Raw genomic sequence first — 14,207 nt, forward strand, 5'->3', positions numbered from 1 at the left:
ACATTTCTATGAGGAAGGCATCCTATAGTAGGGTACAGGATATTTCTCCCCTCCCCTGTTTGGGATCAGCTTCTGCAGCTGGGACCTCTCTGTCCCTGAATAGCCTTGAGAGCCCAGGATGCTGTGAGATACAGGTATGTGTCTGACTGAGTAGTCGGGCTCTTGCATTCAGAGCAGGAATTTCAGACTAGCAAATTTTTACCATATCCTGAGAAGACTTAAGATCACCTCTGTCTTAACTTGATACCTTCAGTCAGATTCCCCCACTTAGGGAAGTGTTTAGAAGGCAGTAAAAAATAGTAACAATTTAGGAAGTCAATTTTACTGTGCTAAGTTAGAAGGAAGGGAAGAAAGACATGAGGGACTCATCTCACTTTGTGGCAAATCAATCTTTTTTTGATTGCCAGTAGTTGGGGGGGTTGCTTTTATATGAGATTAATATAGAAGACCAGAAACTATTTCTGCTTAGAGGAGCAGGCATAGCATGTCCTGAACATTTTCTGTGGCTTTGTCTTCTCACTGCAAGCTGAAGCGTGAAGCATATTCTGAGATACTTGGATGTTGTTCACTTGCATAGAAGAAAATAGCAGTAGGTGGGATACTGGAGAAGTTAATAGCACTTACTCAATGTGGAGGTGAGAAGATAGTTTTGCACAGTAGTGACTCATGATGCCAAAGTGAATGCAGTAAGCGTGGTTTTATTTCAGCTTTAGATATCATACCTGTTGAGGTCTGAGAAAAAGCAAGGGAACTTTGGTGGCGGTGGTATCAGGGTTCAATAGCCTGTAGTGATCTGACCTGTAAAAACCCATCCCATCACATGAGAATACAGAGCGCTCTTTCTGGGGCTTTCTGAAAGGAAGAGTGGTGCCATTGTTTGCAGGGTGCTGTCCGGTGCCAGCATGCCACAGCAGATGGCAGCATGTGCGGTATGTTTGTCATGTGCCTGACAGTGAGTATGAAGTACTGCAGTTTGAGAATATATCCTTGGTTGGTAAAGGATTGTGGTATTGTGGTCAAGTCCCTTTGGAGCATTTGCAATACTGTTTTACCCTGTTATGAGTCCTTTCACTTCTCTGCATTTTCTTCTCCAATGTTTTGAAGATAAATTCTGCCTGTGAGATTTAATGTCCTCATATCATTGGATGCTTTTTTTTTCCTCGGCATTTTCTTTTCTTGATCTGAATTCCAAGATATGATACTGTTTTACCTAAGATTTCAGTTAATACACCCTAAAATCCCTAAGCCTAAAATCTTGTTTCTGAGTTCACTGGACTTCTTAGCAGGTGCTTCTCATGCTACCTTTTTGTGACCTGCAATAACTGTTCTAGTGCAAGAACATCCATTTGTAAACAGAGCTGAAATCTCTTTTATTTAATTCTGTGCCAAGCTATCACAGCAGTTGGTTGAACAACACTTTTGAGAGGATTCATCTCAAAAAAGTGCTTACAAAGTAAAGATCTGCTCGTCTTTGTATGAGTGAGAAAATCCATTAATTTTCCCACATAGATTGCTTTACCGCTGTAATGCGTCTGTTAATGACTGGATAAAGGCCTCTAAAAGCTGTCATAAATCCTTTCTCCTTTTGCTTTGATATGAGGCCTTTCTGTGCAAACTGAGGCAGTCCTGTCTACCATTTTGATACCAAGTTGCAGAAAAAAGTTTTTCCAGCACTTAGAGGCAATTCACAGGTGGCAGTGGAGAAATACTGCCAAATAAAGAGGTCTGCAGCTAGGTTTCTGTTACCTCTTAGATCAGAAAGTCTCAATCCAGTTCTTTGTGCCCTTGTGCAGCAAACATTGTTTATAGTGAGCGTGCATCTACTAGAGATAATGCAAAAGCTTTTTGTTTCTTCTGGAATTGAGAAATGAAATTGGTAGGAACTGCTCCTGCCAGGCAGCGGGGGGCTTTCGAAAGCCATTGTGTTGGTACCCAACTGGAGGGAGTATGGTGCTGTGGGTCCCCTTGGCACATGGATCCCTGAGAAGAAGCTGCTTGTCTGGAGCATGTCCTTGAGTGTTGCCACTGGAGAAACAAGGAGTGCAGATGGATCCTGATGCTCAGCAAAGAACAGGATAAGGGTGTGAACAAAGCAGACATTTCTTCTACGAGGCCTTTTCTAAAGGCTGCAGCTCAGGCTTAGCAGTCTCTTTTTTCTGAACAATTTTCAGATCCACCTCACTTGCAAGCTGCCTAGGATCACAGTGGCATTCTGCTTTTCTGCTGTAATCTCATGTTGTTAGGGAGCGTGATTCTTGTTCTTAGCTGTGCCATATATAGAAGATTACATAAATACCTTGGAAATCTTAGGAAAAAAAGAAATCCATGTAATCTGTAATTTTATGTCTTCCTCCTAGAGAACATTCTGTCTAACATAGGAGAGGAAGAAGGCAACCATGCCTCTTCTTTACCAAAAATGCCACTGACTGGCTGCCTATTTGCCCAGCTGTGCTAACGAGCAATTACAGCCCAAAACAGGGAGCTGAAGTGAATCTCTTCTATTGGAAGTTGTATCCCAAAGATGTTTTGATACCCGAGTACTTTGCACTGCGCTGAATTAGTGTCATTTTCATCTTCTTCTTCCTGTAGATGAGTACTGATTTTCTAATTTGAAGCCAATTTGTAAAGGGGTGTATGTTTTGTGATTCAGGTCTGCTTTCTGTAAACCTCATGTTGAGCCAAAGGATAATCCCAGGATGTGGGATGGCTTTGTTTCCCTGTAGGTTGTAGCAGTTAAATTTCTCATTGAAAATTGGTATTTTCAGCAGCACGCTGTGCTGCAGGGGGAATTGGACTATAGGTGCATAAGCCCATGTGTCTTTATGTTGGGCTGTGTTTGTGTTTGTTGGCCTTGAGATCCTTGACAGCAGGATCTGCCACAGCACTTGGGGCAGCCGGGCAAGCACTCCTGGAGGATACCTCCAGCACATGCTTCAGTGAAAGCACTGCATGGAGAACATGCTGCTCTTTGCAGTGCTGAAGGAGGGACCTTCTTTCTTTCCTTCTTTCTTTCCTTCTTTCTTTCCTTCTTTCTTTCCTTCTTTCTTTCCTTCTTTCTTTCCTTCTTTCTTTCCTTCTTTCTTCGTTGAAGAATATTGAAATATAATTATTTGAAAGATTTTATCCTCTGCAGTTCTTTCTTTTCAGAAAGAGTGAAAATTTGTTAAATGCGCTTGCAAACCAGGAAAGGAGGAGGGGATAGAACTTCAAAAAGAGCTGCTAAAAAAAGCCCGGGCTGCTTTTGTTTAGACTTTCAAAAACGCAGCAGCTTAATGCCTCCATTGTACGGAGAGGGAAATATGCTAATTCGAAGCACATTTCCCATTAGAAGCCCTTTCAGCCGTGTCATCACAGAGATATGAAAGACGATAAAAGCAGGGGGGCCAGGGGAGGCCTGCGCTGCGGGCGCGCGGCCGTGCCTCATTGTGTGCGGGGCTGAATGGGGCTGACGAGCCCAGTCACCCGTGAAGGCCTGCAGCCTGGGGGCCGGGCAGGTTCCCATGGGTGCCGGCTGCCCCCTGCCCTGCCCTGCCCTGCCAGGCAGCCTCGCCTTGGCAGCCCCGCCTGCAAGCGTGAAGAGAAATGCATCCATCACTGTTTGGCCTATGTGGAAAATGTACGGGCATTGCTCATTTAAAACACTTCATGATGTATGTGAAAACCTAGCCTTTCCTTTTTCCTCGTCCTTGAAGTCATTGCGAGAGCTTTGAATCTTACGTTTTGGTTCAGTAGTCTGACCCTGTGGTCCAGAGCTGGGAGGATGCTCGCTTTACCCAGAAAGACTACATTTTCTGTTTTCTTTCTGACAGGCGTTGGTGTTGGTTTATTGTAGAGAACTTGGGATTAAATGATCTTGAGGTTCTGGTGATGTTGCTATGATATTTGCTTGGAGACGGTATGAAATGGCAGTGAGATTTTAGCTCTAGCTGTTTGTTTGGCTCTACAAACCTGCCATATACTAATGGTGAGTTAAATTAAGAAAATGGGCTTTTGATCGCATTTGCAATTTGGTGATGCTTCATTTGCAGTTAGAAGTATCTACTACAATCAAAGACACAATTAGTTTAAATATTGCTGAGGACCGTAGCTGGAATTATTCCCTCAGATATACTTATAATGGTGTGGTTGGTTTTCGGTTTCTTACCTGTACTACTCGTGAACGTGTAGATGGGACTAGGTGGTTTTGGTTAGGTTTAAGAAGTGAAGGTGTTTTTTAGCAGGCTGTGGGCAAGTCTGTGACCTGCAGTGAAGAGACCTCTGCCCCATGTCGAGCAATCTCCCTTCAGTCACCTGCAGGATGGTCAACACACACTTCTCATAGCACGTTTTTTGATACACAGTTCCTCATCCTATAGAACAGTGATTGCATCTTATTCCTAGGCTTGCCTGTGTTGTTTCTGTCTTGTGCTTTTCTCCATCCTTTAATACGTATTTATATTCTTTTCAATATATCCATCACATCTGCATTTGCCTGGTTCCATAGCTCTCATTCTTTACCTCTCCAAATGGTGCAGAGAAGTGGGGATGATGATGGTACTTAGGGAAATAGAAGTGGTGACAGAGAGACACACAATGTCTCTGTAGTACTGTTGAGAGCAAAAATACTCCAGTGACATTTTGTGTCATGAACAGGGAGGTCTCCAGAGCGTGCATATGATGCTGATGTTTACACTTCGGAAGTACTAAGTGCAGAGAGGCTGTTTTACAGATGTGCTGAAGCCTAGAGAAGGAAAGTAAAGTGAGTTGGAAATGATGCTAGAAACAGGTCAAGAATGCTAGATGCTGTATGAGTGTCATTCTGACGTGTGACAACCTGTGGAAGTGATGGCTTTGAGCTGTTTAAAACAAGTGAATATCATGTTTGGAAAGAAACTGGAAAATAAGGACGTTAATGTCAGGGTAGGATCACTGGGTGGCTTTTGGAAGAGCCTGATGCAATGGAACAGAAGGATTGGGAGGCAGGGATCCAGCTCTGATTTTGGAGAAGCTGCTTCTCTGTGGGCCACAGAGGGAGCATGAATGTGCGAGGCCACTGCTGGCTGGCCTTGGTGGCAGAGCTCCTTTGGGGTGAGCTTTCCAGCATCCCACAGTCAGGGCTGCAGGATGGCTCTGCTGCTGAGCCACCCCAAGGCTCGAAGCTCACCAGGCGAGACAAAGTGTTGGAAATGTATACTGTAGGGAATAATCCTGCCTTGGCAGAGGGGTTTTGCTTGACAGCCTCTCTGGGAATTTGGCTGAAAGCTGCTACTTTGTCCTTAGCTCACCCTATAGCGCTTTTGTCTTGGAGCTTGCTTTGTATGCAGGATCACCCACCGCTGCGATTCAGCAAAATGGAGGCGTGACATGATCCAGACAGAGCCCCAAACATGCTCCTTGTTGGCAGGTTAAGTCCTTTGCTGTTTATAAAGTGAAGGGTGGGGTTTTTTTAATTACGCTGAGCTCCCTGGGTACGTACTTAACTTTCTGTGTGCGCCGGCGAGAGGCCTGTTAAACACTTGAGGGGCTGCTGCTTGTTGCCCACCAGCAGCCACCAAGGCATTGTGGAGCACAGAAAGAACCTTTGCTTTGTACATGACCAGGCTCCCAGTTGGTGCTGCTAGAAAGAGGGAACTGGGAAGTCTGGGCTGGTTGGAGTTGCCTGGCACATATTTAGCAGACGAGTTAATTGGGCGCCCTCGAAGTGGAACTTGTTAACATCCTGCCGCTTTCCTAATGAGGATATCTGCGCTTGCAAAGAATATGGGCATTAATTGGGAGCCCTTTAGTTGGTGTCTTAACTGAGGGTTTCATGACTAGCGTCTTGTATGTGAACAGAAAATATATTTGCAATTCAACAGGCTGTCCGTGGCTGCAAACATTACCAGACCAGGATCTTTCCCAAAGTACAGTTTAATTACACTGGAATAGGAGTTTTCAGTAGAGGTGGCATAGCTACAGTAATGATGGCTTATAGAGCACTGAAACTTTGGACACTGAATTTCAGTGTCTTGCACCAGTCATTATTTTAATGCTCTCTTTTATGTCAACATTACGACTGACTGCTGGATCAGATGGACTTTCCTAATTGTCACACAACTGCCGCGCAATCCATGAGTGAGTCTTGAAGCAATGAGCAACTTAGACCAGTGTTAGTGGGACCAGGCTTAGCCTGCTATGCTGAGGTGAAGGGCTCAGACACAGTGCCCTCATTGCTTGCTTCAGCTCTCCCTCAACTCCAGACAGATTTGGGATTACTCAGTTCCCTCTGCTTCTCTCCCTTTTTCTGAAGCAACAAAAGCAAGGCAGTGCAATGGGGGAGCAGGGACCTCCATCAGTGGTCTGAAGCCTTTAACTGGAAGAGACTGGAGAAGTGGGATGATGCTCAGCAGTATGGCATGGCTGCCTAAATCAGTTTTTAGTCTATGTTATGATTCAGTTATGCTGATGAGGTTTTCTGCTCACTATAAACATGCATGATCATATGTATGTTTTCTTTGTGTACGTATGTATACTCACATGTAAGCTTTCAACATATACGTGTACATAGGTTTCATGCACAGTATCCCTCAGGAAATTCAGGAGGCATCTACATCCCTGTCTCTCCCCAAGCCCCTCCAACATAGGGTGCCGTTTATAATGAGTGCCTCTGGTTTCTTCTTGGGGAGCAGGCGGGTTTTGTGTTTCTTTATACTTCCCTGCTTTTTCCACGCTTTTTGAAAAGGCTGGACTGAGGCCAGGACTGAAGAATAAAACGAGCACTGAATAGATGAGAGATTGTAGGTGGGATGCTCAAGTCTATGCGAAGAGTGGGAGGGCAGTTTTCAAAATCAGAACTGGATGTGAAGTTAACACAGGATTATCTGATTGAATCTAACTTTGTGCTGCACAAGAGTAAGTTTTTTGTCAAGACTGAACTCAGTGAAGTTTAGATTTATTTATAGATAATGAAAGAAAAATTGAATTCATAGCCTCCCAGTATGGATCCTATCTCAAACTTTCACGTGTTTTGAGACTAAGCAGCCATGTAGGCAGGAGTGCATTGTAGTGACACTTGTGCTGCCTCACACAACTGTAGTAGAAGTAGCTCTTCTACAAGCAGTGGAGGCACTGATGTAGATGTGCTAAGCAAGTGTGACAAAAGCACCTGGGATGCTATTTCAGTATGTCCAAGAATTAAGGAATTAGTTTAAGTTTTCTGTGATGGCAGCAGGATTTGCTAGTAGTATTGGAGGAGATGATTCATAGCAAAAGCAAAGTACGTTGGGCTGTCTTCAAGGTACAGAATTAAGGGAGTGAAGACAAAATGCGAGCATTATCAGTTTCCCTCTGCACTGCAGCATTCCTGCTTATGAAATCACGGCTCATGGCAAAGGGATGGAGAAGCAAGAATGACAGCTAAGAATTTGCTCTGTTATGAAAGTGACAGCACAAAAAAAAAGGTGGAGTGTGTGCTGAAATTAAGGACCTAGGCCTTTAAATGATGGAGGACTGTTTGAAGCACTTTTGGAAGGCTTTATATATTAGTCATGCATGTAAGGATATTGCTGCTGTGTGAATGGCAAATGCGTAGATGATTGGATAACTCAAGCCCTGTTTTTGCTAATTATAAATGTAAAGGATTTGTATCCTGCCACACATTACATTTGTAGGAAACTCTGTGTACTGCCATGACACTGTTGAGCTGGAGAAGATGACGACAACTGTCAGAGCTGGTGCTCTGTGTGCTGCTTGCTGAGCGACAGCTGGTACTGGGGGAGATACTGGGTTGTCTTTGCTTTTGTTTTTTTCACAGTCTTTGTCATACCCAGGTGGTGTCTGCTGAGCCTTGTCAATGTGTGAGGATGTGACTGCACTTGTTTAGAGATGACAAGGGATGTGAGTGGCTATGAGGTGATTCTTGCTCAGCCTGTAATACAGTTTGAATATCTGTTATAGCAAACAGTCTCTCTTCAGAATATCCATTACATTTCTGTCTACTGGTTTTAGAAGTCCCAGGGGAGAGAAGATTTCATTCCTTCCCTTAGAGGCTCATTTGATACTAGGAAGTTTGTCTGAAATTCAGTCAGTTTTCCCTTTCAACTGCATCTTCTTTTTATTACGTTAAAGTAGATTTTCTCTTCTTGACATTTGTTTATACTCTGTGTATGTCTACTACTTTCACTTAATATTTTCATTTCATTTCTATTTCTTTGTTTCTGAGCTCCTTCAACTACTGTTTAAGTGGCTCCGATTTGTCAGCATGGTTCTGATTTTGCCTTGGTACTGCTTCCTTACAACAGAGTAGTGCAGAATGCGATGTTACTTCCAGGTTAATTTCAAATGTAGTCTGTTTAAATTTTTACTGCTTTTTCTCAAAAGTCTTCAGTGTGGTTGATATTCTTGCGTTCTGTCTATCAGGGCTATGAATTTTCTTTCCCAGTCTGATTTCAAATAATACCTACAGTTCTTATTCTCCCCCAAAGCATCCCCTTCCCTCCCTCCCCCCCCCCCCAAAAAAAAAAAAAAAAAAAAAAAAGAATTCTTAAGCCATTGCTTTGGCTAAAGAAATAATATGTAGCTTTTTAAAAAAATTATTTACATACTGTTGCGTGCCTTTCATAAGCAGAAATGGCCTTTCCATCTGGTTGAGAAGGTCACCTAGTCTTGCTTTCATTTTAACCTTGATTGCGTCTCTTGGGATTTTATCTTTTGTTAGCTTTCACATCTCTGCCACTTGATCATTTTTTGAGACTTGAAGCTGTCCAAGCCTTGGATACTGGAAAAGCTATATAGGACTACCTATTCAATCTGTAAGGTTTATTATTTCTTTTTGTTACAAATAAAGCCATCTGTCTTTGTTCCAAATTCAGGCTGTTCACTGCCTATGATTCTCTCCAGTGGTGAAAACTGCAGTAGACTGAAGCTGTGATCCAGCTGGATGCTAGCAGGCCAACCAGAGAAATGTATGAAACCCAACAACAAAACATCAACTTTTTGGGCCTGCTGCCAGTTGTTTTGCTTGGCAGCAGTCACTGTGGTTTTCATGTGGCTGGGGGAAAGAGGTTGCACCTTCATACTGCTAAGCTCTGTTCACCCTCCTGGACCACCTGTATCTGTGAACTCAGCAACTCCCTTTGCTTGGAAAGATAACTCCTTAGGCTTTTAATTTTCCCTTTGTCCAGAAATCCAAGACTGCAATTCCTAACTGCATTGTGAATAGTCTGTATTTTGTGCTGTGGTAAAAGTGCAGGGTTTTTTCACTATTACTTGTTCATGAGATCATTAATTAGGATTTGGTTTTCCTAGTAATCTAATATGACTGAAGAATGGGCCCCAGATTATTTCTTTTTAAGTACTTGCTAGGTACACAACTACTGTACAACTACAAGCCTGTTGTCATGCTCTAATTTTATCCATGTGGAACATTTGATTGCTTTTGCATAACCAAGGCTAAAGCAAAATCATAGAATCATAGAATGGCTTGGGTTGGAAGGGACCTCAAGGATCACAAAAACTCCAACCCCCACCCCTGCCGCAGTCAGGGCTGCTGACCTCCATGTCTAATACTAGACCAGACTGCCCTGGGCCCCATCCAACCTGGCCTTGAACACCTCCAAAGACAGGGCATCCACAACCTCTCTGAGCAGTCTGTCCACCACCTCACCACTCTCATGGTAAAGAACTTCCCTCTGATATCCAACTTAAATCTTCTCTCCTTCAACTTAAAACCATTTTCCCTTGAAAAAAAAAGCAGATCTGAACACAAGTAGTTACACTAAGACGCACCAAGTGACTGCTTGTGTGTTTGTTCCTTCTCTTGAACGTTTTTCTATGCTTTCTATGCCTCAAGTTGCCTTTAAAAGAAGTTGTTTGGAATATGTCAGTCTTGTCTGAGGGACAGGCTTTGAATTTTACCTTTGGAGTCTCAGATCTCATAGAATGATCTCAAATTGTTCTTGAACTATATGGGAAGACTGTTACAGCTCTGTAAAGTCTCTGTAGAAATAGCAAAAATGTGCTCATCTTAAACATTCTAAAGAATTTTCAGTAGCTTATGATAGAGTTCCATGGCCTTCAGGAATGTAAACTATGTAGATTCAGTGACATTAAAGATAGGTGTTCAAAAGAATTGCCATCTGAATGGAATTGGATTTTGAACAGAATTTTAAACTTCTGAGATGGGACTGCTTTACTTGACTGAGCAAAGTGATTACATGTTTTCTGTTTTCTTTTTAACTAGATGAAATGAAGTAAAACCTCTTTAGTGCTACTTAGCAGTAAATGTCACTTGGTCTGCAGTACCTTCATATATTTGCTCCACTGCCGTTCTTCCTGGGTTATGTCTGCTAGGATTCTGTATTATTTTCCCCAAGTCTCAGTGATGTTCCCCACAGCCGTGTGCTTTAGCAGCAGAACCCTTTCTTGGACTGCCCTTCTCATTTGCATTTTTATTTTGAACTGCTAGTGAAACGTGGGGCTCAACTCGTGAAATGTAATGAGCCGCCTTTCTGATCACTGGTGATCTAAATCAGCCTGGTTGGTACAGCAGGTTTTTGCTAAGTATCAGTCCTTAAATAATTTTTTGTCATTTCTACCTCTGAGGCATTATCTTTTGCCATATTGTCATAGACATAGACTTGGTGTTCCCCCTGTCTGATCAGATGAAAAGGACATATCTGATGAAGAGGTGGAGTGATGGCGGAGACAATTTGCTGGCTCAAATTAAGACTTGATGCATGAGATTCGTACCCATGTTTGCACTGAGTAGTGTATGCTTTATATCTGCTTTGTTATCAGATGAGCTGGAAGATTAAGAAATGGCTTAAGATGATAAGTCCTTAAACCCAGTGTGTGATCCAGCATCCAGGAAAGCAGTCAGCAGTGGGAGAGAGCGTTAAACTTAGGCATCTCCTAAAGCTTTTAGAGGATGATTTAGAAGAATTAGTGCTTCTGAATAGACTAGACTGATGACTTCTGAAGTCTTTTGTTCATGTTGTTGTGAAGTTTTGGTATTGTGAGCTTACTTCTGCATTGCTTGTTAGGGGAAGATTAATGTATATCCCATGTTATCATGGGAGAAAGTAGGGGAAAATAGTGTCCTAGCCTCTTAGAATTTTGTGTTTATAAAACATCTGCTCTGAAGTCTTGAGTCTGCCCAACAAAATCTGCTTGCCAGCAGGGAAGCGCACAGTTGTTTGAAGGTGTAGGTCTCACTGACAGAGAGAAAAGGGGATTGTTAGCAGGTTTCCGCCAAAGGCAGAACTGAAAGTCCTGCCAAACATATTTTCTGTTTAAAGAAAGGAAAATTTAGGTGACATTTGTATTTTCTGTGTGTTTATACTACTAAGTGTATTAAAATACTGTCACTTGGATTAGTTTTTGAGCAGGCTTTTTGTAACATGGGGTAGTCAGAAGCAAGGTTTGAGCCCTCGCAGATGAGACAGTCTATACCTCACCTTCTTAATGACTTTTAGACTGTTATTACATCTGAGAGCAGATGGATGGACTGAATGATAAGTTCCAAAAAGGGAATGTCGATGTCAGAAACAGTCCACTGATTTGACCAATGGCTGAAGTTGGTATGACTTTTGGCAAGTAAGGATGTGCTTGTTGTGTATTTTCTATCGTGGTGATGCTAAATGGAATAAAAGCACTCTTTATAAAAAGTTTACATAACTGTTACCCGGAGTCTAATGAAGTTCTTTCCTTTTTGGCTACAGAATTTGAAAAACTTTTAGTAATGGTTCAAGCAACTTGCCAAACATATCACATGTGGTTTTCCCTTTCAGCTGCTTTCATGAAGGAGTGTGTTTGCTTTACATGGTTGTACTGGGACAGGGATTGTAATGTGTGTGGACTGCTGTGTGTGCATTACAGAAGACTGGAAAATTAAGCCTTGCACCTGGGGTGAGGTTTCTGCTGGTACTGCTGATTTGATTACCTGCAGGAGCCCAGCACGTGGGTTCCTGAGGAAACTTCCTCTACAAATTAATTCATCCTGCTTGTAAGGAGTTCTGCTGAGATAAAAGCTTTGATCCCAGACTCTTCCTTTAGGTTTTTAGGCAAATGCTTGATAGTTGTCAAGTCCTGGTTCTGTGCTATGAAATCTTAAGATAAGTGAGAAGAATGAGACCTCTTGTTGGCGGGGTTGGGACACAGTATGCTCATTACTTTGCTTTGGGCATTTCTGCTCAGCTGCTGCTGTGGTGACAGTGGTAAGAGAGGAAAATCATGTGCTGGTTTCTTCTGAAAGAAGGGAACTTTCTCTAAAGGCTGGGTCTGAAGCTTGTTCTGCTTGTCACTCAACATCTATAGAAATAAAAATGCACAGCAAACTTGTGGGTGTAAGAACTTCAGTCAGAAAAGGCTGAATTGCAGCTAAAATTTTTTGGACTGCTTCCCTCTTCCCACTCTCCTGGTTGAATCTGTTATATGGAACACGCAGCTTGTAGTTTTACATCTTCAGCATTTGCTGAATCTGCCCAATGTCTTTGCAGCCGGCAGAATGAGCTGCAGAGGCTGTGAACCACCAAAATCCACCAGATTACAAAGCAAATTACTCCTTGGATGCTTCACTACCCTCCTGCAACAAGGGGCTTGCTTGGGCATGGCTGTGCTGTGCAGCAGGACATACTGTTAGGCCAGAGACAAGCAGGGTGATGGACAAGGTAATTAGCTTTAATACAGTGTCTGAATATGTTGGCTTGGGTTTCGGAAGTTAAATAATACTTGCATGGGCCTGAGGAGTGCTGATGCCACTTCCTGGCTTTGCTGGAGGTAAGGGAGTGGGGGAGTGATCACATGTGGCCTTGTTGGCAGTGATCTGCTCACTGAACAGAGAAGTTGGAGTGGGTCCAGAGGAGGGCCACAAAGATGATCAGAGGGCTGGAGCACATTGTCTATGAAGAAATGCTGAGGGAGCTGCACTTGTTCAGCCTAGAGAGGAGAAGGCTCTGGGGAGACCTCATTATGGCCTCATAGTTTTTCAGGGGACTTATAAGCAGGAGGGAGAATGACTTACACAGGCAGATGATGATAGGACAAGAGGGGAGATTTAGGTTAGATGTTATACAGAAGTTCTTTGCCCAGAGGTTGGTGAGGCGCTGGCACAGCTGCCCAGAGAAGCTGTGGTGCCCCATTCCTGGAGGCGCTCAAGACCAGGTTGGATGGGGCCTGGGCAGCTGAGCTGGTGGGGAGCAGCCCTGCCCATGGCAGGGGTTGGGACTTGGGTAGACTCTTCCAACACAAGCCATTCTATGCTTCTATGATTTTCATGCTTGGCTTTAGGTCTTAAACAGCAGACTTTGTTTTAAAACCCCAGCTGTGTTTCCTTAAACATTTTATCCTTCATGGTATTGCTCACAGATCTTAGGTCATGCAAGCCTGCTGGGTTTTTTTTTTTTGTGTTTTCTTTTATCCATTGTGCTCTTGAGTCAGAATTTAGATTTTCCTTATACACATAGGAGCTCTTGCTCTTACCCCTCTCTCACATGTGCTTTTGCCTCTGTGAGCAGGACTCAGCCAGGGAGGCAAACCCTCGTTGCTGACCCATTCCTTGCGAGGGCAGGGGGTGTGTGGGATGAATCAAAATGCACGGCGTGGTGGCCGGCTCCCACGGGAAAGCGAGCCCCGAGGCTGCTCACCGACCTGGGCACCCCTTGCAGATGCTCCCTTCTTTCTCACCCCCTCTGCCCTCGCCGCGGCTCACAGTGGGGAAGGGGTATCGGGGGTTCTCTTATAGCTGGGGCCGGTGGTGACGTACGGTGGAGCGGCGACTGGCACGGCGCCGGGCGGGCCAGTGAGTGGTGCGAGATCGAAGCTGACAAGAGCCTGGGCGATGTGGAAGGGGCTGTGATCCGCGGGAGGGAGAACAGAGGCGCTTCGTCGTCGCTGCCGTCAATAGGGAGCGGGAAAGGAGGCGAGGGGAAAGCGCCTGTGCCGGGGGGCGGGGGGCGGCATTTTTGGTGGATGGTATGAAGCCAGCCATGGAAACTGCAGCAGAGGAAAACGCGGAACAAAGCCAAGAGAAAAAAGGTACCCGGGGATCGAACAATAGCCTGTTTAAATCTGCTCTCTGAGGGCGCTGAGAGGGGATGAGGCCAGTTGGGTCACTTTTGAGCAGGGCTCTGAAACAGTCCGCGCTGCCACCGTTTGCTCTGTGCAGGGATGGATGGAGTGTCTGTCTGTCTGTCTGTGTGTATGCGGTGGCTCTGAGCCTTTCCTGAATGGAGCAAGAGGGATTTTTGTGC

General features: G+C 44.0%; 1 protein-coding gene across 5 annotated transcripts in view; it reads left to right on the plus strand.

Moving 5' to 3' along the window:
• GPM6B (glycoprotein M6B) overlaps nucleotides 1-14,207 on the plus strand; it is a 110,107-nt gene that overhangs the window by 65,991 nt on the left and 29,909 nt on the right. The window contains exon 1 of one of the 5 annotated variants that reach the window (XM_048934676.1): nucleotides 13,781-13,992. The exons of 2 other annotated variants lie outside the window; for them this stretch is intronic. In XM_048934676.1, coding sequence (XP_048790633.1) covers nucleotides 13,932-13,992 — 61 coding nt within the window. In that variant the 5' untranslated portion in view covers nucleotides 13,781-13,931. Of the gene's footprint in view, nucleotides 1-13,780; nucleotides 13,993-14,207 lie in introns of those variants that run through there. 2 more of the 5 variants (XM_048934673.1, XM_048934678.1) reach the window with 2 other exon arrangements.

The sequence above is a fragment of the Lagopus muta genome, chromosome 1 (genome assembly GCF_023343835.1).
Source record: "Lagopus muta isolate bLagMut1 chromosome 1, bLagMut1 primary, whole genome shotgun sequence".
NCBI classification, from domain to species: domain Eukaryota; kingdom Metazoa; phylum Chordata; class Aves; order Galliformes; family Phasianidae; genus Lagopus; species Lagopus muta.